General features: G+C 39.1%; 1 protein-coding gene across 1 annotated transcript in view; it reads left to right on the top strand.

The window, feature by feature from the left end:
* PLA2G4F (phospholipase A2 group IVF) overlaps nucleotides 1–25,587 on the top strand; it is a 222,540-nt gene that overhangs the window by 179,205 nt on the left and 17,748 nt on the right. Inside the window, exons 14-16 of the mRNA XM_053697916.1 lie at nucleotides 4,633–4,747; nucleotides 4,880–5,017; nucleotides 5,127–5,234. Coding sequence (XP_053553891.1) covers nucleotides 4,633–4,747; nucleotides 4,880–5,017; nucleotides 5,127–5,234 — 361 coding nt within the window. The remainder of the gene's footprint in view (nucleotides 1–4,632; nucleotides 4,748–4,879; nucleotides 5,018–5,126; nucleotides 5,235–25,587) is intronic.

Raw genomic sequence — 25,587 nt, 5'->3', positions numbered from 1 at the left:
TACGACCCGAAGGAAGGGAAAAGGGGAGTGGGAAGTGACCCACCCAGACAGGCTGAGCGGGAAGCTGAGGGGTGGCTACCTGCATACAATAATTAATAAGAGTTGGTAGACATGTAACAACACTATCTAGACAGGGGAGAGAAATTAAGGACAACACAATATCAAGGGTTGTGCACGCCAAAAAGAAGGCGAAAGGATTACTACAGCACTAGTGTCTTAAAGCCAGACCCCCACCTTAGGGAAGTTATGCGGTGTGCTGGGGAAACTAGTTGAAGGTAACCTGGTCTGTGGGGCTGATGATAGTAGAATGTGAGGGGACTTACTTTCAATAATATATAACAGTGAGCCTGTATAGAAAGAGTATGTTGTGACCTTTACATGTAGGTTTGGTGTTACACATCAGCAAGGCATTAAATAACACTCCACTCTTGGAGAAACCTTGAGGTACATTTACTGATGCAGCAGTTGACAAACAGAGTACCCAAACAACTTATAAAATCAGCGCAGTCCTCCTAGGATAGGCTCAGAACAAAAATAAACCTATTCCCTTCTTATTTTGCTCAGTCAGCAATATCACCTTACTGGTTGGCATAAGTGATAGTTCACAGACTGAAAGCTGGTCTCAGGAAGGCCCCCTTATATGTATGGGGACGACAATGGTCTCAGCTGAGCAGTGGTGAGGGCCACAAGAAGCAGCAAATCAAATCAGGCGTGGGGTCCGTTTTGTACAGGGGTCAATATGTGAATGAAGGTACAAGATCACCAGACCCACGCTATTGTTAGATTAGTGTACAAGCCTGTCCTATAACATCAAGTCTGACAGCAAAATATAGGTGGTAACAGGCATTTAATAGTGTGATTAGGCCAGAGTGTACCCTCAGTGTCCTCCAAGTGTGTGCACAAGCTTTGGGCCTGATATAAAACCACTGGGGTCAGTGTCCGGTGTAGCAACTTTAATTCTTACCCCTCTCTGGCTGCTGTGTGAAAATGCTGTATTATGAGGCCCCAGGGAGACCAAATATGCAGGAGGCCCTTAAAGTTGAACCCCAAGCAGTGTGTCACTTTATTGTGGCAAGCTCGCTCTCCTTATCTTACCCCACCTCAGGACAGATGCGATGGCCTCCGCTTCAGATGCGTCCGTGTGGATCGCAGCACATGTACCTCCGCAGCCAGGGAACAACAAGGAGGCAGCCTCTGCGTATCCAGGAGGCTTCGATCAGGCAGGAGTAACAAGTGGCTCAGCTCAAAGGGCTCTCTCCTCACGCTAAACAAGCCCACAGCGCTCCGGGAGGGGAGGACCTCCAGCAAAATGGCGAATCTTTGCGCCAAAAGTGTCAAAAGTGCGTGAAAGCTCCCTCTTTTCATCTCAAACTCAGTATTTTAGCTGCCAGAGAGTCATGGTTAGACAATCAATCTTCCAAAGAGCTCCTTAACTCCTCAGGCCTGTGTATCTTTTCTGAGGTTCAACATTCAAAGACCATGCTTTTGTCCCTGACAGATCAGTGGATTTCTGCAGCTGAATCCTCTCCCTTCGGTTGCTCTGTGCATCAAAGCAATGGGTCTCATGGTGGCTGCCTCAGAAGCAGTTCCACTTGGCAGATTTCATCTTTGGGCTCTCCAATTGCAGATGCTGCATTAATGGAATTAGAATCATGCGCATCTGTCTCAGAAAATCCTGTTGAATCATAGGACAAAACAGTCCCTAACTTGGTGGCATCATTCCTTGGTTCAGGGGGCTCCTTTCTTTAGCCAGTGTGGGTAGTAATTTACACAGATGCCACCCTGTTAAGTTGGTGTGCAGTCTGGTTGTCTCGGAGAGCACAGTGAGTTTAGTTTCCTCTGTAGACAAGGTTATCCATAAACATTCTGGAACTCAGTGCAATCTTCAGAGCTTTTTAAAGCTGGCTCAACCTCAGAAAGGAATCTTTTCTGCAATTCCAGTAAGACAGTGTTACAATGTTGATCAACAAGGAAGAACTTGCAGTTCTTTAGTGATGAGGGAAGTGTCCCACATCATTAGATGGCCAGAATGTCATCATTCCATGATTTCTTCCATCCACATTCCAGCTGAATACAACTGTGAAGCAAACTTTCCTGCCAGTTTCTTCACCCCGTAAAATTGTCTCTGAATCAGGAAATTTTCAACCAGATTCGAGATGTTGGGGTCTACAAATAATTCAGATTCCAACAGAAAAAAAACATGATACAGTTCACTACTTGAATATGTAGGAAACCTCTTTTAACAAGCAAAGTCTTAGTTATTAATAATACGTATCATTCTCCAGGGAGTCAGCAATAAATCTAAACATTTCACACTCACAGATGCGTTATTTCAGATCTTCAGCCTATTCCCCAGTTATGCAGCTTCACGTGTGCACTGTACACACACAGAGAGCACTATGGGAAACGGCCTCAAAACTTGTTTCACTATGCAGAAAAATCCCAGACCGTCTACATCCATTGTGATAAGTTAAATATTTTATTCCAGAAGAACTTTAAAAACATACAGCTTTATCTTTCCTGCTTTTCTATTTTCCTCATCTATTTGGTTGTATGTATGATCGAGGATCATGGGAAGTGGTGGGGATTTAAAGCTCTGGCATGTTTGGATATCTTTTGCCTCCTCCTAGTGGTCAGAAGGGGAATTCCCACACATGATGGCTCAGGAACTCTCACCATCATGAAATAAATACATTTATCACGCAAGCAAAACATTTTTTTTTAATATCTTTGGTAAATGTATATATTTAAACACAATACATAGCCATATAGGCTCATACACATATACAGTCACACAGGCGTACACACACATGGAAATATACACAAATGCAGGAATACACAAATGCAAACACAGTCTAACTGACCTACATGCAACCATAAATACACACACAGATGCACATATATGAAAACATATACATTCATATAGGCTAATAAACCTATGGAAACTAATACATAGTCACACAAGCTCCCAAACATGTGCAAACACACAATATTAAACAGACTGACACATGCATATATATAAACAATCACAAATGCTGGCACTCATTCATACTAACAACGTACCAAAAACATACGGTATATGCAAATACACAGTCTGATAAACTGTATGTACACACACAAGCAGACACACGTACCTACAAACACACACAGGGTGCAAACTTATGCGTACAAACTAACACATGCAAGCAGTTAGAGGCTCATACATATATTTGCAGCTACACAAACTCACTTGTATTTATACATAGTCACACAGACTCTAATACTTATATGCATACAAATACTGTCTGTACAGGCTGACAAACACTTGAAAACAGCCATGCACACTCTTAAATTGAGCAGCAAAGTCAAGTCCATGCCCTACTGATCTTGGCTTTTGGCTGGAAGATAAACGAGAAAAACCAAATGGTAACACAATATGTGTCTAAACTGAATAACATCCAGCCAATCACAGATTGCAAGAAAAGAGAAGTTAGGCAATACTAGGAGGTTACAGCAAACAATCAACCTTGGGAGATGACTATAATGTCCCTTTAACCACTTTTATGTACAATGACAAGTGGTAGTGCTATTCATCAGTGCTTTGTGCCTCTAAACCCAATAATTGTGTGACTCCACATTCTGTTTCTGGGATCTAATAGGCATAAGTCAGAGTCTATGTGTATACACGATCCATTCATAATTATTGTATTTCTTATTACATCATATTGCTCACCAATATAAATACATATACACCAATACAATGCAGATCCCTGTAGTAGTTTCCAACATCTAACAACAACAGATATACAAACCTATGTTACATAAAATAAAACTAAATGAATATTTGTAAATCATCCGTCTATGCAGCACACTTATGCAGACTTATTGAACACGCTGCTAATACTGTTTCCCACAGAGCACACATCCCTGAATGATCTACTATACACTAGGGGTGGGAGAATGTGCTCAAAGTGTAATAAGGTTGGAAGAACGAATAGTCCTGTGGACATTTGTTTTGGATAATTGAATGTTAAGAATGAAAATCTATTAAAATTCAGTAATTGAATGTTGTTTCCATTTTTCTAATGTTACTTTCATTATTGAATGTTCATAATTAGATTGAATATCCACATTCGAAATTTCAAATGTAACATTCAATTTAACAAATACTATTCAGAATTTCAAATTCATGTGGTAGGAAATTTAGTAAATTGATACATAATAGATTCAAATATATCAATTTGAATGTTTCTATTTTGAATATATCAATTTGAATGTTTCTATTTTGAATATATCAATTTGAATGTTTCTATTTTGAATATTGCATAATTCTTATATAATATTTAATGAGCATTAGAAATACTATTACAAATATATCAATTCGAATTTTTAGAATTTTAGTATTGCCTAATTCAAATCAAATTATTAGAACAATTTGTATTGAATATTACATTTAAAGAAAGCATTACATTAAACGAATGTTAGAATGTTGCACAAACATTCGAAATTCAAAACGAACAAACAAATGTGTTAAAATGTGTTTTATTTCTCGAATGTTGCAAAACATTCTCCCATCCATACTATACACACAAACTGATGCATATAGACCATATGACCATGTGATACAAATAAGTGATCTGTCCTCTCCTACAGGGGAATCCAGCAAAGCTGTCAGACCAGCAGGTGTGTGTCTCCAGTGGTCAAAATCCCTATCCAATTTATGCGGGAGTCAATGTCAGAGTGAACATCAATGTAGGAGACTTTTCAGGTAGGATGTGATGTACCAGCATGTTGTGCTTATTATTTTGTGCCAGTGAGCTGTAATGGATTAACCAGCACTTTATAGAACTGTCCCTTGTTAGGTTATATTAGAAAAATTACTTATATCTCTTCCTTGTAGAATGGTGTGAGTTTACCCCACATGAAATTGGATTTCGGAAATATGGGGCCTTTGTACGCACAGAAGACTTTGGCAGTGAATTTTTCATGGGGCATCTAATCCACAGGAGAAAGGAGCCCAAAATCTGTTATCTGCAAGGTGAGAAACCCATACTTACTTTGTATATTTAAAGGGTAAATCTATCTGGGTTTCATGGTCATGGTGTATTTTCCCTGCCTTGGTCTTAGCCTCCATTCTTCCTCTACAGGTGTCTGGGGTAGTGCCTTTGCAGCTAATCTTGATGAAATATGGGCCACGGCTGCTGGGACTGGAATCAGATGGCTCAGCTCTCTTACCGATGTTATCAAAGTGATAGGTAAGCTGGCAGGTAACCACTGTGCATGTAGTAGACCATTCTTAGATTATAGCATTACAATTCTGATTGGCAAGGCCAGATTTGCCTACCAGGACAGCAGGAGATTTCCTGGTGGGCCGGTGTTGCTGGTGAAAGTATTTTCTTGCAAGTTTTATTTTCTAGACCAGGGATAGCCAACTGGCGGACCAAAGGCCTTAAGCGGTCCTATGCACAAGTCATTGTGGCCCCAGGATAATAAACAGAACTAAGATTGTGTGCCATAGTTGTTGTGGCTCAAGAAAATGCAGAAATAAAAATGTGTGCTGGGCAAAATTCAAATGAGCAATATAGGGGGGACTTTCCGTCGACGGCCATGACAGGTTGTGATTTTAAGTGCTGGGAACAAGCTGAGACATATCTGCTGTATATCTACAGATATCTCTAGCATATGTTTATCATTAGTGTAGAGACTGCTTCAAAACATTCTGAGGATTTGCTTTATATGGGTTTTTTTGTCCGGATTACAGTACTATAATGGGGTTGAGGAGTGACATAGCGGCCACAAGTGGTATCTCATTTGATCCTAAGGGCACAGCAGTGCTATCTTGCTTGTCACTGCAATATTGTCTGTATTGTGATTCAGCACCCATTATGGAGGGGACATACATGTTATTTCCATCTGAGCTTGAACAGCTTTTGAAAGATTGCCAACAAGATTTTGCTGAGACACTGCATTGCATCATGGGATCCAGAGTGGAGAAGGTGTCTGGGACTGCCTTGATGATCTCTCAGCAAAACGAGCAGCCTCAGATGGGTGCCTCAGACGCTGTTTACAATCTTGGGCAGACAGGAGTAGTAATAGTCGAGGAAGGACAGGCTGCTTGAGTTTGAGCTCACTGTATTGGAGGATCTCGGGTACAAAAGTCAATAGACGCGGCATGCAGTAATCATGGGGTTGATTCTACCACTAGAGAAGCCGCAACAGATTGTGACTGCTGTGAGGATTGAAATGCTGTCTATATTGCCCCACGACCTGGGACAAGAAGGATTACTACATTGAGAGTATTTGTATGCAAGGTTGGTTCAGGCACATTTGACACCAGTATTTTATGATGGTTTTTACCGGCAAGAAAATCTAATTTCTTATTATCTTGGCATTGAGGGGGACTTTAAGTGACGGCAAAGCTGGAGCTGTGTGATGTTGTGGATGAATGTGTGCCAGATAAGGGCCAGATTACAAGTGGAGCGCAAATTAACACACCCACTGGGAGTTATTAACCAACCTATAAGGTGTAACAATAGGATATTTAAACTCTGACTTGTAATGAGCATCTTGATAAAGGCCTACAGGGCTGAAACGCGTAGATTTGCTCATTTCTACCTAACTCTGTGACATATGGTAATAGTAGGTGAGGTGCATCGAGCTGCTTACAATCACTCTGAGTGGTATCCATATGCGTAATTCCTCACCCAGGATCTATATACCTATTGTTTGTTTATATATTAATTGTTCATCTGGAATTACAAGTATTGCCAGTTTTGGACTTTATACGATTCACATTTGTGATTCGGCATCTGACCTCTAACACCGGAACAGGTAGTAGGACCTGTAGGTACAGCAAGATCTACTATCGTAGCTGCCAGCAAATACCTCGGTCCCAGGATCTACCTGAGTTCTATCTCTGACATCGGAAGCTCTTGTCCTGGTTTTCTAACTGTCGCCATCCAGCCGCCTTCATTTGGTCCGGTACAAAAGCCAGTAAGACACGTCTGTCTGCCGAGACTTTCACATTTGGAGTGACGGTAACATTAGATACAGTAACTTGGAGGATAAACTTTCCAATCCGTGGATAATCCTGTTAGCAAGGATACGAACACTTGCCCATATAAATTTTGATCACAATGTTATATTGAACTTTATCAGCAGTTTCTAGTTTTTATCTCTGTTTTTATTTCACTTTTTTACATGTACGAAATATATTGTTTAAACTTATTGTATTAGGTGCCGGCATCCTATTAGTATATTAATTGTTTATATTTATTATTTTTATCATATAAAATGTCTTTATCATATTCATTGCTATTAATTTATCTTTATTCATCAATACGATTCACATTTTTGCATTCAAACCGTTTTTTACGTAGCATTTTTCTCACTTGCACATAGCACTTTTTTAAACATTGTTATTTATTATTTATTTGTTCCAACATCTGTACATATTTGGCAACATCTGTTGCCTTATACACTGGATTTTTCTATTGATATTTTATAGATTTTTTCCCTAAGGAACTACACACAGATACAAACTATTTTTCACTTATCTCTATGCTTTTATAGCGCTACCCATAAAAAACTTTCTTCCTCTTTCTTTTTTTTGGTCGGTAGTTAGATCTACATACCACTTGGGTTAGCTCACTAGAGAAGAGAGTGTCAGTATCTTCAACACCTTCTTTTGTTTTCTCTGCAAATTAACACTTACACTTGAGCGTTAATTGCACTAGAAGTAAGATTTTTGCGCTCGTATTACAAGTTGAAAGTAAACTGTTTTCGCTCTCGTGCTAATCCGACAACTGCAAAAAAAAAAAGTTCGAATATTGCATGCGTGTTCGCGTATTCCCCCATAGAAGTTGTGCAAACCCGATCGCATATTCTAATTTGTGCTAACCCTACATGAAAATATGAATATTTCACATTCCAATGTTCTGCACATAGCAGAATTTGTTCTATTTATTCATAAATATATATTTCTACATATATCTGATGATATTTTGGTACAATATATACAGGGAGTGCAGAATTATTAGGCAAGTTGTATTTTTGAGGATTAATTTTATTATTGAACAACAACCATGTTCTCAATGAACCCAAAAAAATCATTAATATCAAAGCTGAATAGTTTTGGAAGTAGTTTTTAGTTTGTTTTTAGTTATAGCAATTTTAGGGGAATATCTGTGTGTGCAGGTGACTAATACTGTGCATAATTATTAGGCAACTTAACAAAAAACAAATATATACCCATTTCAATTATTTATTTTTACCAGTGAAACCAATATAACATCTCAACATTCACAAATATACATTTCTGACATTCAAAAACAAAACAAAAACAAATCAGTGACCAATATAGCCACCTTTCTTTGCAAGGACACTCAAAAGCCTGCCATCCATGGATTCTGTCAGTGTTTTGAACTGTTCACCATCAACATTGCGTGCAGCAGCAACCACAGCCTCCCAGACACTGTTCAGAGAGGTGTACTGTTTTCCCTCCTTGTAAATCTCATATTTGATGATGGACCACAGGTTCTCAATGGGGTTCAGATCAGGTGAACAAGGAGGCCATGTCATTAGATTTTCTTCTTTTATACCCTTTCTTACCAGCCACGCTGTAAAGTACTTGGACGCGTGTGATGGAGCATTGTCCTGCATGAAAATCATGTTTTTCTTGAAGGATGCAGACTTCTTCCTGTACCACTGCTTGAAGAAGGTGTCTTCCAGAAACTGGCAGTAGGACTGGGAGTTGAGCTTGACTCCATCCTTAACCCGAAAAGGCCCCACAAGCTCATCTTTGATGATACCAGCCCAAACCAGTACTCCACCTCCACCTTGCTGGCGTCTGAGTCGGACTGGAGCTCTCTGCCCTTTACCAATCCAGCACCGGGCCCATCCATCTGGCCCATCAAGACTCACTCTCATTTCATCAGTCCATAAAACCTTAGAAAAATCAGTCTTGAGATATTTCTTGGCCCAGTCTTGATGTTTCAGCTTGTGTGTCTTGTTCAGTGGTGGTCGTCTTTCAGCCTTTCTTACCTTGGCCATGTCTCTGAGTATTGCACACCTTGTGCTTTTGGGCACTCCAGTGATGTTGCAGCTCTGAAATATGGCCAAAATAGTGGCAAGTGGCATCTTGGCAGCTGCACGCTTGACTTTTCTCAGTTCATGGGCAGTTATTTTGCGCCTTGGTTTTTCCACACGCTTCTTGCGACCCTGTTGACTATTTTGAATGAAACGCTTGATTGTTCGATGATCACGCTTCAGTAGCTTTGCAATTTTAAGAGTGCTGCATCCCTCTGCAAGATATCTCACTATTTTTTACTTTTCTGAGCCTGTCAAGTCCTTCTTTTGACCCATTTTCCCAAAGGAAAGGAAGTTGCCTAATAATTATGCACACCTGATATAGGGTGTTGATGTCATTAGACCACACCCCTTCTCATTACAGAGATGCACATCACCTAATATGCTTAATTGGTAGTAGGCTTTCAAGCCTATACAGCTTGGAGTAAGACAACATGCATAAAGAGGATGATGTGGTCAAAATACTCATTTGCCTAATAATTCTGCACTCCCTGTATCTATACCTATATAAATGTATGCACATGATTATATATAGGTATAGATATATAAATATATATATATATATATATATATATGAATATCTATTTAGAAATACTTAGAAGAAAATAAAAAGCAGGCAAAGGGCTTTAACATAGACAGCAGAATATGATCTAACACCTGAGATCTCATATATTTGAGCCTTTATAACTTTTGTGTTATATAAATTAATAACCAGCATTGATATAAGTTGGCTTTAAAACATCAATTTATTAGCATAAAAACAGAGTAAAATAATTAATGATATGTATCTATCTGTATTGGTACCAATTTCTAAAAAGCTATCTTATGTGTGTTTAGAACTTTTATTAGGGCCTTAATGTTGTGCAAAGTGTTAATTTTGCAGGTGTATAACATATTTTTCAATGTAAAAGCTTTAGCTAGCTATAATATATGCTCTATGTACCATATGGTTGCTTTAGTTTTGCAAAATCAGGGTTCATCAAAGTTATTTGTTTAATTTTTTGTATCAATCGCTTTTAGTTGTTTCTAGGATCTTGTAGACCCATTTATTTTGTTGTCAGCCTTAGGGTTAGCCTTGGTTTTAGCAGTGAAATGTCAGATGTCATTAGCATACATAAGCCACAGTCTGTAGTTCTTAAAACTTCTGAAAATTACGTAAACAGTACCTGATTAATAGTTACCAATTGAGGTTCAACTTGCCTCTTGTTCAAATAGGAGAAAATTCTTGTGCGAGGTCCAGTGTGATTTCCAAGACCCAAACTAGTCAGTGTGCTGTTACGGACCTGCCCACCAATGCGGGGATGACGTATGTGCTTTTGGTGTATCCGGGGCTTCAAGTGTTTCTGATGTTTAGCAGTGTGTTAGCGGCAACGCGTTTCAGCTCAAAAGAGCCTTTGTCAAGCCATAACAGACCTGCTCCTAGAGTCTCCTTAAAACCCTTTTTGGGAGGGTCATCAGTCAGCTGTTTTCAAATGGTTTATATCCGTTCTTAATGAAGTGTAATAAAGGCTGGCTGACAATATGTGTAACATAATATATATGTATATTATCAGGACTGATAGATTTTCCTAACTTAAATGCATTCATACAGCTTTAACATTAGCTTCCTTCTGCAACAGTTTTTATAATCGTGTCTATACTACTAAGATGGTTACTGTTATGTTACTGAGTTTAGATAACTGTTGCAGTGAAGCATCGTCAGTCCAACGCAACCATGAACACATTCTGGAGACACACTCGTATTCCACTTTGTTTAGACCTAGTTCTACGTATATCTCACACATAGGTTTTATAGTCATATCAGTACTTTTATTATTGTTGTAGCTCATATATATGCTTATTAATAGTCTGGGAGTTGTTCATAGAATACGGGCTTATGCATGATGTAGATTGTAGATATATATTAACCCCTACCCCATACTATTACCCGCATCATAGCGACTGATATCTTGCATTATTATTACATGCACTTGAGCTGTTTGCTATTCATTTCCTTAGTTGCTAGATTATCAGGCTCATGCAGTACTCCTCTACAAATACCTTTAGCTATACTCTCTGTTTGTAAACTGCTTATTATTAAAACCTTCTACTTAGTCAGAACATACAGCTTCAACTGTTATTAATGCCAACCTTTTTTGACATTTTATGTTGAAAAACCTAATTTAGGCAGTATGGGATTTATGTTTTAAAGAGATGATCCGCATCAGTTAATAAGGCATATCCTGGTTTATCTGAGTGTTTCTAATAATAAAAATACAAAAATAAAATAAGAGGTTTGTCATTTGAGACCCAAGATTGGTCTCCTATATTTGAGATTACCTTCTGTAGCTTCAATTTGTTTATTAACTTAGGAGGTCCAAAAGTGGCCTCATATGTCATTTAGAAGGTTTATAGATTGATTGGCAAACTACCTGTATATTTTCTCTTGCTAATGTTTCCTTGCAGTATTTCATGTAGAACGTGATAAATGTTTTGCTCTATTTTTATATTTTGTTGTCTCATGCTGTTTGTATGCCTTGAATTAAACCTCACATAAAAATGATTTAAAAACAGAAGATGAGGATGCCCTGCAAACTTACCTAAATCCCCTATGCCAGTGAACATTTGTAGAAAGTATATTATTACTTGTGTGTTTAATAATCATACATTTATATGCGGCCCTTAAAATATTGTCCTGTGGCCAGCCCTGTTCTAGAGCATGTTTTTTACACTGTGAAAGAGTCATGGATAAAATCGGGTTGTAGGGTGCCCATATAACACCAATATGGCATTTTGTTTATTACAAACTTATATCATTTAATTCTGAATAAACAGTATTGGGGGAAGGAGTATCCCAGCATTCTGTGGATTCAGCAGAAAATAGGACTGGTCTTCAACATTTTGTCCATGGCTGCTTTTTATTACCACTCCAACCATTCTGATTGCTCATGTTCATATTTTTGCCAATTCATGTATTTCCAGTAATAATTATTTTCAAATCTCCAAGGTATTCTTTAAATCCTTTCTTGTAGTGCGTTTATATACCTCCTCGGCTAGAAGCTAGCTGCTCATATCTTAATACATTTTCTCTCTATAGCAAACTGAGAACAACACTTTTAATGGCTGGTTATTTATCGTGCGCCCGCATACTGGCGAATTTGCGGGTGCGTGATAAATTAGATCTAGGCCTAAGTGCTTTACTTTAGGAAGATTAAAACTTTTTTAATGTTATGTTATTAAAATATATGATGGCTCTTTGCTTTTCTTTCCTAAGATATGGTGAGTCCACGGAATCATCAATTACTAGTGGTAATATCACTCCTGGCCAGCAGGAGGAGGAAAAGAGATCTACAGCAAAGCTGTTATATATAGGGTTGCCACCTCAGCCATGTTTTCCAGGACACTTATGAGTTATACATTTTGCTGGGTGTGCAAGTAGGAACATGAATTTCAACCCTAGACAGCACACAAATAGTGACACTGAACAGCACTATTCATGTTCCTACTTGCACACCCTGCAGCATGTATAACTCATAAGTGTCCAGGAAAACATGGCCAAGGTGGCAACCCTAGCTATATATGTCACTTCCCTTACCCATAACCCCCAGTCATTCTCTGCGGTACAAGGAGGAGGTGAAGTTTTGGTGTATGATTTACAATCAAGATTTTTTTTGTATTTTAAACCAGAGTAGGTTTGCTCTGATCTTTGTAAAGGGTCTAGCCTTAGCCCATGTCAGTCTCTTCAGTAGGGCAGTGGTGGCTTTAAAGCAATTGGGAACTTGTGGGTAACAATCCTCCACTGCATTTTCCCAAAACATTTTGCTGCCCTATTTAGATACCCTGAGTAAGTTTACTCAGTCTTTCTGTATTTCCACAGGTCCATGTGAGGGATGGCATCCTGTCAAACCAGGTGAGCTGTCCTACTGCCGGACAGATAAATATTAAGGTAAGTGCCAGTTTTATTTTTCTATGTAGCAGGGAAAAATTTGGCACTTATTCAGCTGAAATGCTGCAGGGGGACGTTTTTTATTATTCCTGTCAGGGTGCAGGTTTTTATGGCAGTTTTTGCAGGCACTGTTAGTGTGGGGAGTTATTTATTTTATTGATGGCTCAGTAAGGATCCATTTTTAGTAACGGATTATGTACTTTTTTTTGGGGGGGGGTTTATTGATTTTAAGCCTGTTTTTCAAGAAAGTTGCGCTTTTCTTCACTTCCTGTAAGAGTGAGGTGCGCATATTTCAGATGGCTCTGCTGTTTAGAAGGCTTCTTGCTGTTTTTGCTTTTCTGGAAATCCGGATTGTAAAAGGATCATTTTTTTCCTCAGTTTGCTGCGGGTTGCAAGACAGGTAGGGCACCTCAGTAATTCTGTTGAGGTGTAGAGTGTTGCCTGGGGTAGGTTTTCTTGATTTGGTAAATTTAAAGGGAACTTTTTTGGTTCTGTATTATATCCTTTGTTAAAAGATAAAAAAATATATGTTTTGATGCCCAGGTGGAACCCCCAGTACCCTTTTGTTCTTCATGTATTAAAAGAACTTTAGCTTATAGAAATAGACTTTTTTGAGCCATCATTAGCTAAGGCGGATTCTGTCCAGGAGCCTCCTGTTTCAGATGTGCCGCAGCTTTCTCCTCAAGCGTCCCAATCCTATTCATCTGCACATGCAGTGCCCTGCATTTCCTTTAATGCTCCATCTGGAGTTACTTTGCAAGATATTGCTGCCCAGGTATCTTCTGCGGTATCTGAGGCGCTGTCTGCTTTTCCCATGCTGCAGGGAAAACGCAAAAGGAATTTTAGAGAAACAGTAAGTAAGGTTTCCTTTATTATGGATGCTTCCTTACAAGTCATTTAACTGGGAACAAAAATGTCTGTTTTTGCGGTTTTAGCTCGCAGAGCCCTTTGGTTAAAATCCTGGTCTGCAGATGTTTAAGTTCTTAGTTTTCCCTACAAGGGTAAGACCTTGTTTGGGCCTGGTTTGGCTGAACTTATTTCAAATATCACAGGAGGAAAGGGATCTTTTCCATGTACTTTTCTTATAAAGAACTGGTTCAGGGGTTTAAAAATGTGAGTACTGAGGCGGAGCCTGACCGTGCTGGAACATGGTCGCAGACTAGAAGAGCTCTGAGCAGTAATGGCATATTAAGGCCAGTGAAGACCATAAATCCAGCTCAAAACCTCATCAAACACATACCGGAATATATGAACCTCAGGCGGACACTTTGTTGGGCAGCTAAAGCTACGGAATAGCACTTTTAACATCTGATATGCATGTCGGAGGGCTAGAGTCGTCGCCATTTTGGGAGGTCATACAGAGGAAGACACAGAGGCTACCAGGAGACGCAAAATTAACTGGGAGATGTCGATTTCGTGGATGAACCCCACAATATTCAGATAAGTGCATAATATTTCACTACACGGTAGTGCTAACTGAAAAGGAGGAAATACTTATATTGGGCGGCCATGTGTGCTCTTTTATATATTTTGCTGTCACACTGCGTTTTCAGGCTCAGGGCAATTAACAATTAAAAGTGGGAGAGCGGCAAGTGAAGCCCTTCAACGGCTGTGTCTTTTGAAAGGAGTAAAGAAAGATATACTCAATAAATAAACTTTACAGAACTTTACAGAACTCGCTAATAGCAGTACTCCATTCCTTGTTTTGATAACTTGAGACCTAACTTTTGTTGATGCCCATGCATATAGTTCACACATGTGACACACCACTAAGAATAATCTTCAGCTAATTGTTTAATATTGGGACTTCTTCTATAACTTATAAAGCGGATATTCCTTATCCATCCCGCCTCTGAGTGAAAAACTGTATTCCTAAACTAAATTGCATAACAATGGCGATGAGAAGAAATAATAAATCTGAAAAACAAAAACCTCCTGCAACTCATACAAAATTGGTCAGTACCTTTTTCCAACCACAAGAGGCTGCTATAACCTCACAAATAGAAGACACTATGGATTTAGACAGCATTTCCCCTGCACAGGAAAATGAACTCCCTATATCCTCTGAATATGTATCACAGCTTAAAAGAGACATTGCCAATTTACCAACTAAGGCAGATTTTCAATCACTTACAGATCTAATCAAATCTGAACTATCAGCCATGAAAAAAGATATTACTGAGATAGGTAATAGAGTGTTGGATATTGAAGAAACGCAGGAAACAGCCAATGAAATGATAGACACGATTACTCATACTTCATCTGTACATGACATCCAGATTAGCGAGCTCCAAATGAATATAGATCTGGAAAATCGTGGACAAATAAATAATTTACATATCACAAGCATACCGGAATCAGTGGTACCTACAGAATTAGAGAGATATGCCCAAGATTTATTCAAACATCTTTTGGGTGATACTTCAACTGCACACATAATTCTGGAAAGAATACACAGAGCTCTGAGACCTCAGCCAACAAATAATGCACCTCCCAGAGATGTAATCCTTCGTTTCCTTAATTTCAAGGATAAAGAATCAATCTGGCAACTAGACAGACAAGCACGGTCTATCACTTTCCTGGACCATACACTACAGATCTATCTGGATCTAAGTCCAGCCACCATAACAAGAAGAAAAGAGGTTAGACACCTCACTTTACAGCTGCAGGAGAAAAGTCTAAAATACAGATGGGAATATCCGTTCAGTCTCAACGTCACTAAAGATAGCGTCACCCACACCTACAGAGGACCACAGAATTTGGAAAACTTCACAACCCAATTGGGACTTGTGGGCTCCACAACAGACTCTACTGACTCGAGAAGACCTAACCATCTACAAGCATCTAGCTCCGAAGTTACCACTAGATTTCCTCAGAGATCGAAAAGGTCACAAGTACCAACTAGCAAAAAAAAAGGGACAGAAATTCCCCCCGAAAGCACAGCCTGAATCTGCTCCAGTCACATAAGTATAGTGATTAATATATGAGGTTTCTTCCTTAGATATGACACGACCGCTAAATTAATATTCAGAGTTTGTTAGCTAGGCTATCTGATTGCTGAGCATTAGAAATAGTTAAAGGTTAATACTCCGTGATTAAGTTACAATAATCAGATGGTACTGTTATTTGTCTTATATTTTTCATGCACCTTATGGTTTTCACTTCATATTATAAATGTGTTATGTTCATCCTAAAAATGCCATTCTGCGACCTTGTCGCACTAGTAGAGAATGCATGTTGGTGTTCTCAATGTTTTTGTTTATGGTTAATTTGTATTAGGTATCAATGCATGTCACACAGCATATTAATGTCATTACAATTTTCAACTACCACTCTGTATCGGTTTATTCAAATGGAAGATCTACATTTAAGGGAAATTTTGTCAGTCCACATACTAGTGTTCACTATGGTACTCAACACAATACTTCATATATTGCCTGACAAGGGGGCATCAGCTAATGCTTCACTTCTTATCGCATACCCATGAACAACAAAATGGATAACACACTTACATTCCTAACAATCAATACCAAAGGTCTTAATAGCCCGATGAAAAGAAACATTGCGCTGAAAGATATTAAAGCTAAAGGGAGTGACATAGTTTACATTCAAGAAACACATTTTCTTAAGGGTAGGGAACCAAAACGTTCCAATATAAATTTGGTACATGTTACTACGCATCCAACTCCAAGAAAACTAATGGAGTGGGAATTATTATTAAAAAAAAATATTCCTTTTGTACCACAGAACATAATTAGACATAAAGAGGGGAGATACCTGATAATTACAGGCTTTCTATATAACATCCCATCCACCTTAGCGTGTGTATATGCCCCAAATAAAAAACAAGATGTGTTCTTCCACAATTTTTGCAGTTTACTCCTAGAACATCAAAAAGGAATAGTAATTACTGCAGGGGACCTCAACCTTACCTTAGAGCCGCTCAAAGATAATTCAAATGGAACCTCGTCAGTGCCCCATAATGTCATCTCTAAAGTTAAAATAGACCTTAAAGATTCCTTACTACACGATGCATGGAGAATACTGAATGATAATAAGGACTACACGTTCTACTCCCCACCCCACAAACATTACTTTAGGATAGATTACATTATGCTAGACGTACACAGCTTATCCCTGGCTACTAAATCAAAAATTCACTCTTGTACATGGTCAGATCACTCAGCTGTAGAATGCATACTCAAATGGACCAATATGCCTCTAACAAAGTATATATGGTGGTTAGATAATTCTATTCTAGATGACCCAATACACTTTCAAACAATAGAACGAAATCTAATAGAATACTTCAACCTTAATGAAGGCTCGGTAGCGGATAATAGAATAGAAAGAGGAGATATCATGAAAATCAAAGCATACATACTAAAACAAAAATGATAGACCCTACAACTAACATTGGATAGAATAGCAGATATTGAAACAAAACACAAATCTGATCCCACGAACGACACATTACTCCAAGAGTTATCTACACAAAAGCAAGCTTTAGCCGTTATCTTAAATAAGGAACATAAGAGAGAATCATTAAAACTAAATCAGCAATATTACGATGAAGACAACAAATGCCATAAATTGTTAGCAAGAAAGCTAAAACGGAAAACACATAGATCCTATGTTCTTAAAATCAATGACAACATACAGACACATTATAATACCCAAGATATTGCAGAGTCCTTTCGGAAATATTACGAGGCTTTTTATAACCTATCTACAGGCATAACCCAGGATGCACACACGACACCTCACAATAGAATGGAAAAAATACAAAAATACTTAGAGAAAATAATAATGCCCAAGTTAGACAAAACACAAACGGCTAGATTACGAGTTGTGCGTTAGGGTTAAAAAGCAGTGTTGAGAGGTCCCAACGCTGCTTTTTAGCGCCCGCTGGTATTACAAGTCTTGAAATGACAGGCTCACCGCTCACTTTTTTGGCCAGACTCGGAAATACCGCAAATCCACTTACGTAAATTGCGTATCCTATTTTTTCAATGGGACTTGCATAACGCCGGTATTACGAGTCTAACCAAAAGTGAACGGTAGACCCTCTCCTGTCAAGCCTGATACCGCATTTTAAAGTCAGTAGTTAAGAGTTTTACACTACAATGCCGTAGCATAAAACTCTTAACTAAAGTGCTAAAAAGTACACTAACACCCATAAACTACCTATTAACCACTAAACCGAGGCCCCCCCCCCCCCCCACATCGCAAACACTAAAATAAAATGTTTAACCCCTAATTTGCCGAACTGGACATCGTCAATCAGCCAATAGGATTGAGCTGGCATTCTATTGGCTGTTCCAATTTTATTTTAAAGGTAAGTATTTAGTATTAAATAGGAATAATTTAGTGAATTGTATTAATTTTATTTAGATTTATTTTAATTAAATTTAAGTTAGGGGGGTTTAGGGTTAGATTTAGATTTAGGGGTTAATAACTTAATAGTGGTGGCGACGTTGGGTGCGGCAGATTAGGGGTTAATAAATGTAGTTAGGTTGCGGCGACATTGGGGGCAGCAGATTAGGGGTTAATAAATATAATGTAGGGTTCGGCGATGTTGGGGGCAGCAGATTAGGGGTTCATAAGTATAATGTAGGTGGCGGCGGTGTTCATGTTAGGGTGTTAGGTGTAGACATAAAAAGTATTTTCCCATAGGAATCAATGGGGCTGCGTTAGGAGCTTTACGCTGCTTTTTTGCTGGTGTTAGGTTTTTTTTCAGCCGGCTCTCCCCCATTGATTCCTATGGGGAAATCGTGCACGAGCACGTTTTACCTGCTCACTGCTACCGTAAGCAGCGCTGGTATTGAGTTGAGATGTGGAGCAAAATTTTGCTCTACGCTCACTTTTTTGCGGCCAATGCCGGGTTTGTAAAACCCGTAATACCAGCGTTGTCTGCGGTGAGCATAAACTGCTCGTTGGCACCGCTCCCCTTTTAACGCAAAACTCGTAATCTAGGTGGAAGTGAGGATATTTCAGGGCCAATTACAGTAATAGAGATAAAATCAATTATTAAAGCCTTACCAATAGATAAAGCCCCAGGACCCGACGGATTCACAAATGCGTATTACAAGAAATTTTAAGACATTCTTGCCCCTCAGTTATGTACCCTTTTTAATGATATTTCTGATGTTAACCCATTATCTACTAGTTCCCTAGAGGCTCACATAACTCTCCTCCCCAAACCGGGTAAATCTTCCACACAGGTTGAAAATTATAGGCCAATTTCACTCTTGAATACAGATATCAACATTTTTGCCAAATTACTAGCCAATCGCCTAACAGAGGTAATGCCAGATCTGATTAATAAAGACCAAGTTGACTTCATAAAATCAAGAGACGCGAGGGACAACACTGTCCGAGCAGTACAAATATTATTGCAAGCCAAAACATCACATACACCCTTGGTGGTCATATCCATGGATGCTGAAAAAGCATTTGACCGCATATGCTGGTCTTTTCTAAGATGCTCACTGAAAAAAATTTGATTAAGCTCATGGTTCATCGAAAAAATATTCTCGCTATATGCATCTCCAACGGCAAAGATTAGGATTAATGGTACCTTATCTAACTCATTTCATATAACAAACAGGGCGAGACAGGGGTGCCCCCTCTCACCCTTACTGTTCGTCTGTGTAATAGAGTCGTTGGCAACGCAAATTAGGTCAGAACAATCAATACAAGGAATTGGTATAGGGAGCACAGAACAAAAAATTCTCCTATATGCAGATGATGTTTTACTATTTACTACAAACTCAGATATCTCTATCCCAAAAATAATGTCAATATTTGAGGAATTCAGAGGGGTATCATACTATAAAATAAACTTTACCAAATCCGAAATTTTTAATGCAACACTTCCCCCTGAATCCCTGCAACATATCATGACCTCATGCCCCTTTAGATTGCAAACAGAGAACATGAAATACTTGGGGATATATTTGGCAACATCCGTAACAGACTTGTTTAGGTTTAATTATCTACCTTTGAGTAATAATATTATTGCAGATTTATCAAGATGGAGATCCAGAAAGATCTCCTGGCTAGGTAAAATACATAGTATAAAAATGAACGTATTGCCGAGAATACTGTACATAATGCAGGCATTACCCATACCTATCACTCCTCTATACATCCCACAGTTGCAACGTCAAATATTGAAATTTATATGGGACAAAAAACAGGCCAGAATCAATAAAAAAATAATGACCCTTCCCACACATTTGGGAGGACTAGGAGTTCCAGACCTACAAAAATATAGGGTGGCGGGGGGAACTTCCGGGCAGCGTCCCTATCCAGACACATAACTGCATGCTGCTCCAGCTTTCCAACAAAATCTCTCAGCTAGTGTATTTTGAAGGCACTAAACATAACATAACTTATTAGATTTGAGATCTCCTATAGAAGTCGCATCTTTTGAGCCTACTATTGAAGGAATTCGCTGCTGGCATCAGTGCTCGGAGCCAATTTGAGATCTTGGCCTGCACTATACCCCCCCTTCAGGGCGGACTAGGACCCTGTCGTTATGAAGCACATCAGGTGCATCTAACTCTTTCAGAGTTACCTACCCAAGACATTACCAACTAATTAGCACCATTCAATATAGCTATTGCTTGCTATACATGACTTGCGGTGAGTCGCTCTCTTGCAAAGATTGTACAGATGGCGGCCATGTGGGAGGATGAACCGCTTCTGATCCTGGAGGGTCATTTTGCTAGATTGGAGCGATTGCTGTTGATGGCTTTCGGACACACCGCAAACAGTGACCAGCCTGACAAAAGGGAAGGTGTTACACTTACTGGAGGTGCATACTTAAGTGGAGAAGCTCTTATGGATTACTATGGGGATGCCGACTCGCTACACGTGTCGAATGACATCGGCAAAACATTTCGGCTCCATCATCATTGCTGACAGACCAACGGAACAGACACTACAGCCTGGTCAACATACAGTAAAACTACTCTTCTATACTCCACAGATTGAGGGGCCAGGTCTGCCGGACACACACGGGGACACCTCACTGGGTTCATCTCTATGCATGCTTCAGCCGCAAGCCCTTTTGTGTGGTGGTGGAGTAGACTGTATTGGACTGCATGTACAGCTTTTGCAACTGTTCGGAGAGACATATACTACAGACTTATTTCCACCCATGTTTTGTTTTGGATCCATTCTTGGTAACTCTGTATATACTGGCTCATACACACTTCAAAGGTCTGGAGTGGGATAAAGTTAAGTAACCATCCGTATCTGCTTACCGGAGGACGCTGTATATTAAGCTTTAGGACTTGCCTGTTTTGCAGATTCCTCCAGCAAGCGCCATTGATACCAACTTACTGTATTTATCCTTAAGAGATGGGGGTTAATATACAATCATTTATGTTGACTATTTACAGGTCCATTAGGGTATCTAACTTTAGTTGTGGATATTACCATTTCATCCTAGGTCTAACTTTGCTATATGGGAACATATGCTAGGCCTGCTATACAATCATACAATTCCCACGCCTTATAGTTTGAAAGGTAGGCTGGCATGACTTTATGAACTCACCTACTTTGCCTGTATGTGTTTACATATGTTACTAAGATTATTTTTGGGTTCAACTAAATGGTTATATGTTATGTTTTTTCTTTAACTAGTTAATGTTTATTTCTTTGAACTACTGTTTATCTATAGCTTATTACAGCATGGCATCTCATAGTTGGGCCAGCAAGAGATATCACCATATGTTAAGAAGAACCCAGATTTTATATATGCAAACCATAAGGGGCTGGTTATATTGTTCTTGCACAACATGTGTTCCACCATTGTGAGTTAGCTGATTTGTATAAACAGGAAAATCCACAGCTACGATAAAGTAGTTCGTAATATCTTTGATATAGTTGGCAACTCACACGTATACCCCATATAGTTTTATTTTTTACAGAATATAATGAGCATTTCTCATGAGTAAGACCCTGGAGCAGTAGATAATGACAAATCCCGGGCACACTTCTAACACAGAATTCAGTACTTTATATGCGGTCAGCGGCCGGGACGGCGTGGTATTCCAGTGCAAGGCATTATTGCAGTAATGTTGGACTTGAGATTTGTCTCCATAATATTATTAAATTCATATAAATTCCCTCTATTACTTAGTTTCATGCCACTTGTTTGCTACTATTTGCGCTTAATTGCCTTAGTAATGACTGGCTTTGGACATAACTATAAGATTTTTTTTTTAAAAACAGTCATTGTTCTACACAGTATCTCTCCCATGCAATCCCACTAATAACTGAATATCCTAATATTTTGCAACAAGAAGTAATACAAGTCCCTTCATCGCTGTATAAAATGACATACAAATGACTAATCCCATATTCTCTTTCTGTGACAGTTTGTTTATATTTTGATAAAATGTTATGTGATCCATCAGATTTATTCTCTAGCACCTACAATCTGCGGGGTTTATCATACTAACCCCTATCTTTTCATTGTTCATAATCATTGAAATTTATGTTATTGATGGCAAGATATTTAAATATGCCCTATGTGTGCCTTTGTGATCTTCACTAATTTGGGTAGGTAACGTTTTGATCAGTTATGTATGTTACTATAGTTCTTAATGACAAACCTCTTTTTACGTTTTCATTAAGATCCAAAAGTGGTCTTCTTAGTTGGTAATACCTCCTAACCTTTGAATATTCATAGATGAGATCCAAAAGTGGCCTCCTGTGTCATTTTGGAGGTATATTGATCATTGGGCAATTAATTCATGTATGCTCTTCTTTTTAGATCTTCTTTCTTTTCTTTTCAGGAATATATATTGTACACTTAAAATTTTGTATCATAACTATATTCCAATATTACTATGTATTGCTGCCTTGAGATCTATGTATGCCTTGCCACAAACCTCAAATAAAAATTATAAAAAAAAAATATATATATAGGGTGGCAATATTTCTCTTGTTAAGTGTGTTCAGTCCACGGGTCATCCATTACTTATGGGATATATTCTCCTTCCCAACAGGAAGTTGCAAGAGGATCACCCAAGCAGAGCTGCTATATAGCTCCTCCCCTCACATGTCATACCCAGTCATTCTCTTGCAACTCTCAACAAAGTAGGAGGTCGTGAGAGGAGTTAGGAGTTTTTTACTTAATTATTCTTCAATCAAAAGTTTGTTATTTTAAATGGCACCGGAGTGTGCTGTTTTTTCTCTCAGGCAGTATTTAGAAGAAGAATCTGCCTGCGTTTTCTATGATCTTAGCAGACGTAACTAAGATCCACTGGCTGTTCTCGCACATTCTGAGGAGTGGGGTAACTTCAGAAAAGGGAATAGCATGCGGGGTCCCCTGCAATTGAGGTATGTGCAGTACAATATTTTCTAGGAATGGAATTGACTAAGAAAACACTGCCGATACCCATATGATGTAAGTACAGCCTAAAATGCAGTAGTAGCGACTGGTATCAGGCTGGTAAATGTATGCACAGTAGAGTTATTTTCTAGGGAATAGAATTTGACTGAAAAAATGCTGTTAATACCGAAATAATGTATGAGCCTTAACTGCAGTAGAAGCGACTGGTAGCAGGCTTAGTGATAACTTTACACAACATCTGAAATGTTGTTTTTTATAACGTTTACTGGCATGTTAATCGTTTTGTGAGGTACTTTGGTGATAAATCTCTTGGGGCATGATTTTTTCCACATGGCTAACGTATATTTCTGCATAGAAACCGTTATAGCAGGTCTCCCACTGTTGTAATATGAGTGGGAGGGGCTTTTTGTTAGCGCCTTGTTGCGCAGTTAAAATTCAATCATAGTCTTCCTGTTTCTTCCTCCTTGATCCAGGACGTCTCCAGAGAGCTCAGGGGTCTTCAAAATTTATTTTGAGGGAGGTAATCAGTCACAGCAGACCTGTGACAGTGTGTTTGACTGTGATAAAAACGTTAACTGTTAAATTGATTATCCGTTTTTTGGGTATTAAGGGGTTAATCATCCTTTTGCTAGTGGGTGCAATCCTCTGCTAATTTCATACATTTAATATAAAGATTTGGTTGCTATAACTGAATTAGTTCATTGTTATTTCAACTGTAACTGTCTTTTTGTGTTTTTAAAAGCGCAACAGCGTTTTTTACATTGCTTGAAAATTTTCTGAAGTAATTTCAAAGCTTGCTAGCCTCATTGCTAGTCTGTTTAAACATGTCTGATACAGATGAATCTGTTTGTTCATTATGTTTAAAAGCCAATGTGGAGCCCAATAGAAATATGTGTACCAATTGTATTGATATTACTTTAAATAAAGGTCAGTCTTTACCGGTAAAGAAATTATCACCAGACATCGAGGGGGAAGTTATGCCGCCTAACTCTCCTCACGTGTCAGTACCTGCGCCTCCCGCTCAGGAGGTGCGTGATGTTGTGGCGCCAAGTACATCAAGGCCCTTACAAATCACTTTGCAAGATATGGCTAATGTTATGAAAGAAGTATTATCTAATTTGCCTGAGTTAAGAGGCAAGCGCGATAGCTCTGGGTTAAGGACAGAGTGCGCTGATGACACGAGAGCCATGTCTGATACTGCGTCACAATTTGCAGAACATAAGGACGGAGAGCTTCATTCTGTGGGTGACGGATCTGATCCAGGGAGACCGGATTCAGAAATTTCAAATTTTAAATTTAAGCTTGAGAACCTCCGTGTATTGCTAGGGGAGGTGTTAGCGGCTCTGAATGATTGTGACACGGTTGCAATCCCAGAGAAGTTATGTAGGCTGGATAAATACTATGCGGTGCCGGTGTGTACTGACGTTTTTCCTATACCTAAAAGGCTTACAGAGATTATTAACAAGGAGTGGGATAGACCCGGTGTGCCCTTTTCCCCTCCTCCGATATTTAGAAAAATGTTCCCAATAGACGCTACCACACGAGACTTATGGCAGACGGTCCCTAAGGTGGAGGGAGCAGTTTCTACTTTAGCTAAGCGCACCACTATCCCGGTGGAGGATAGTTGTGCTTTCTCAGATCCAATGGATAAAAAATTAGAAGGTTACCTTAAGAAAATGTTTGTTCAACATGGTTTTATATTACAGCCCCTTGCATGCATTGCACCCGTCACTGCTGCGGCGGCTTTCTGGTTTGAGTCTCTGGAAGAGGCTATTCGCACAGCACCATTGGATGAGATCATGAACAAGCTTAAAGCACTTAAGCTAGCTAATGCATTTGTTTCGGACGCCGTTGTGCATTTAACCAAACTAACGGCTAAGAACTCCGGATTTGCCATCCAGGCGCGCAGAGCGCTATGGCTTAAATCCTGGTCAGCAGATGTGACTTCTAAATCTAAATTGCTTAATATTCCTTTCAAAGGGCAAACCTTATTCGGGCCCGGCTTGAAAGAAATTATTGCTGACATTACTGGAGGTAAGGGTCACACCCTTCCTCAGGATAGGGCCAAATCAAAGGCCAAACAGTCTAATTTTCGTGCCTTTCGTAATTTCAAGGCAGGAGCAGCATCAACTTCCTCCGCTCCAAAACAGGAAGGAACTGCTGCTCGTTACAGACAGGGTTGGAAAAGCAACCAGTCCTGGAACAAGGGCAAGCAGGCCAGAAA

The sequence above is a fragment of the Bombina bombina genome, chromosome 1 (assembly GCF_027579735.1).
Source record: "Bombina bombina isolate aBomBom1 chromosome 1, aBomBom1.pri, whole genome shotgun sequence".
NCBI lineage: Eukaryota > Metazoa > Chordata > Amphibia > Anura > Bombinatoridae > Bombina > Bombina bombina.
This window is presented reverse-complemented; position numbering and strand designations above follow the sequence as displayed.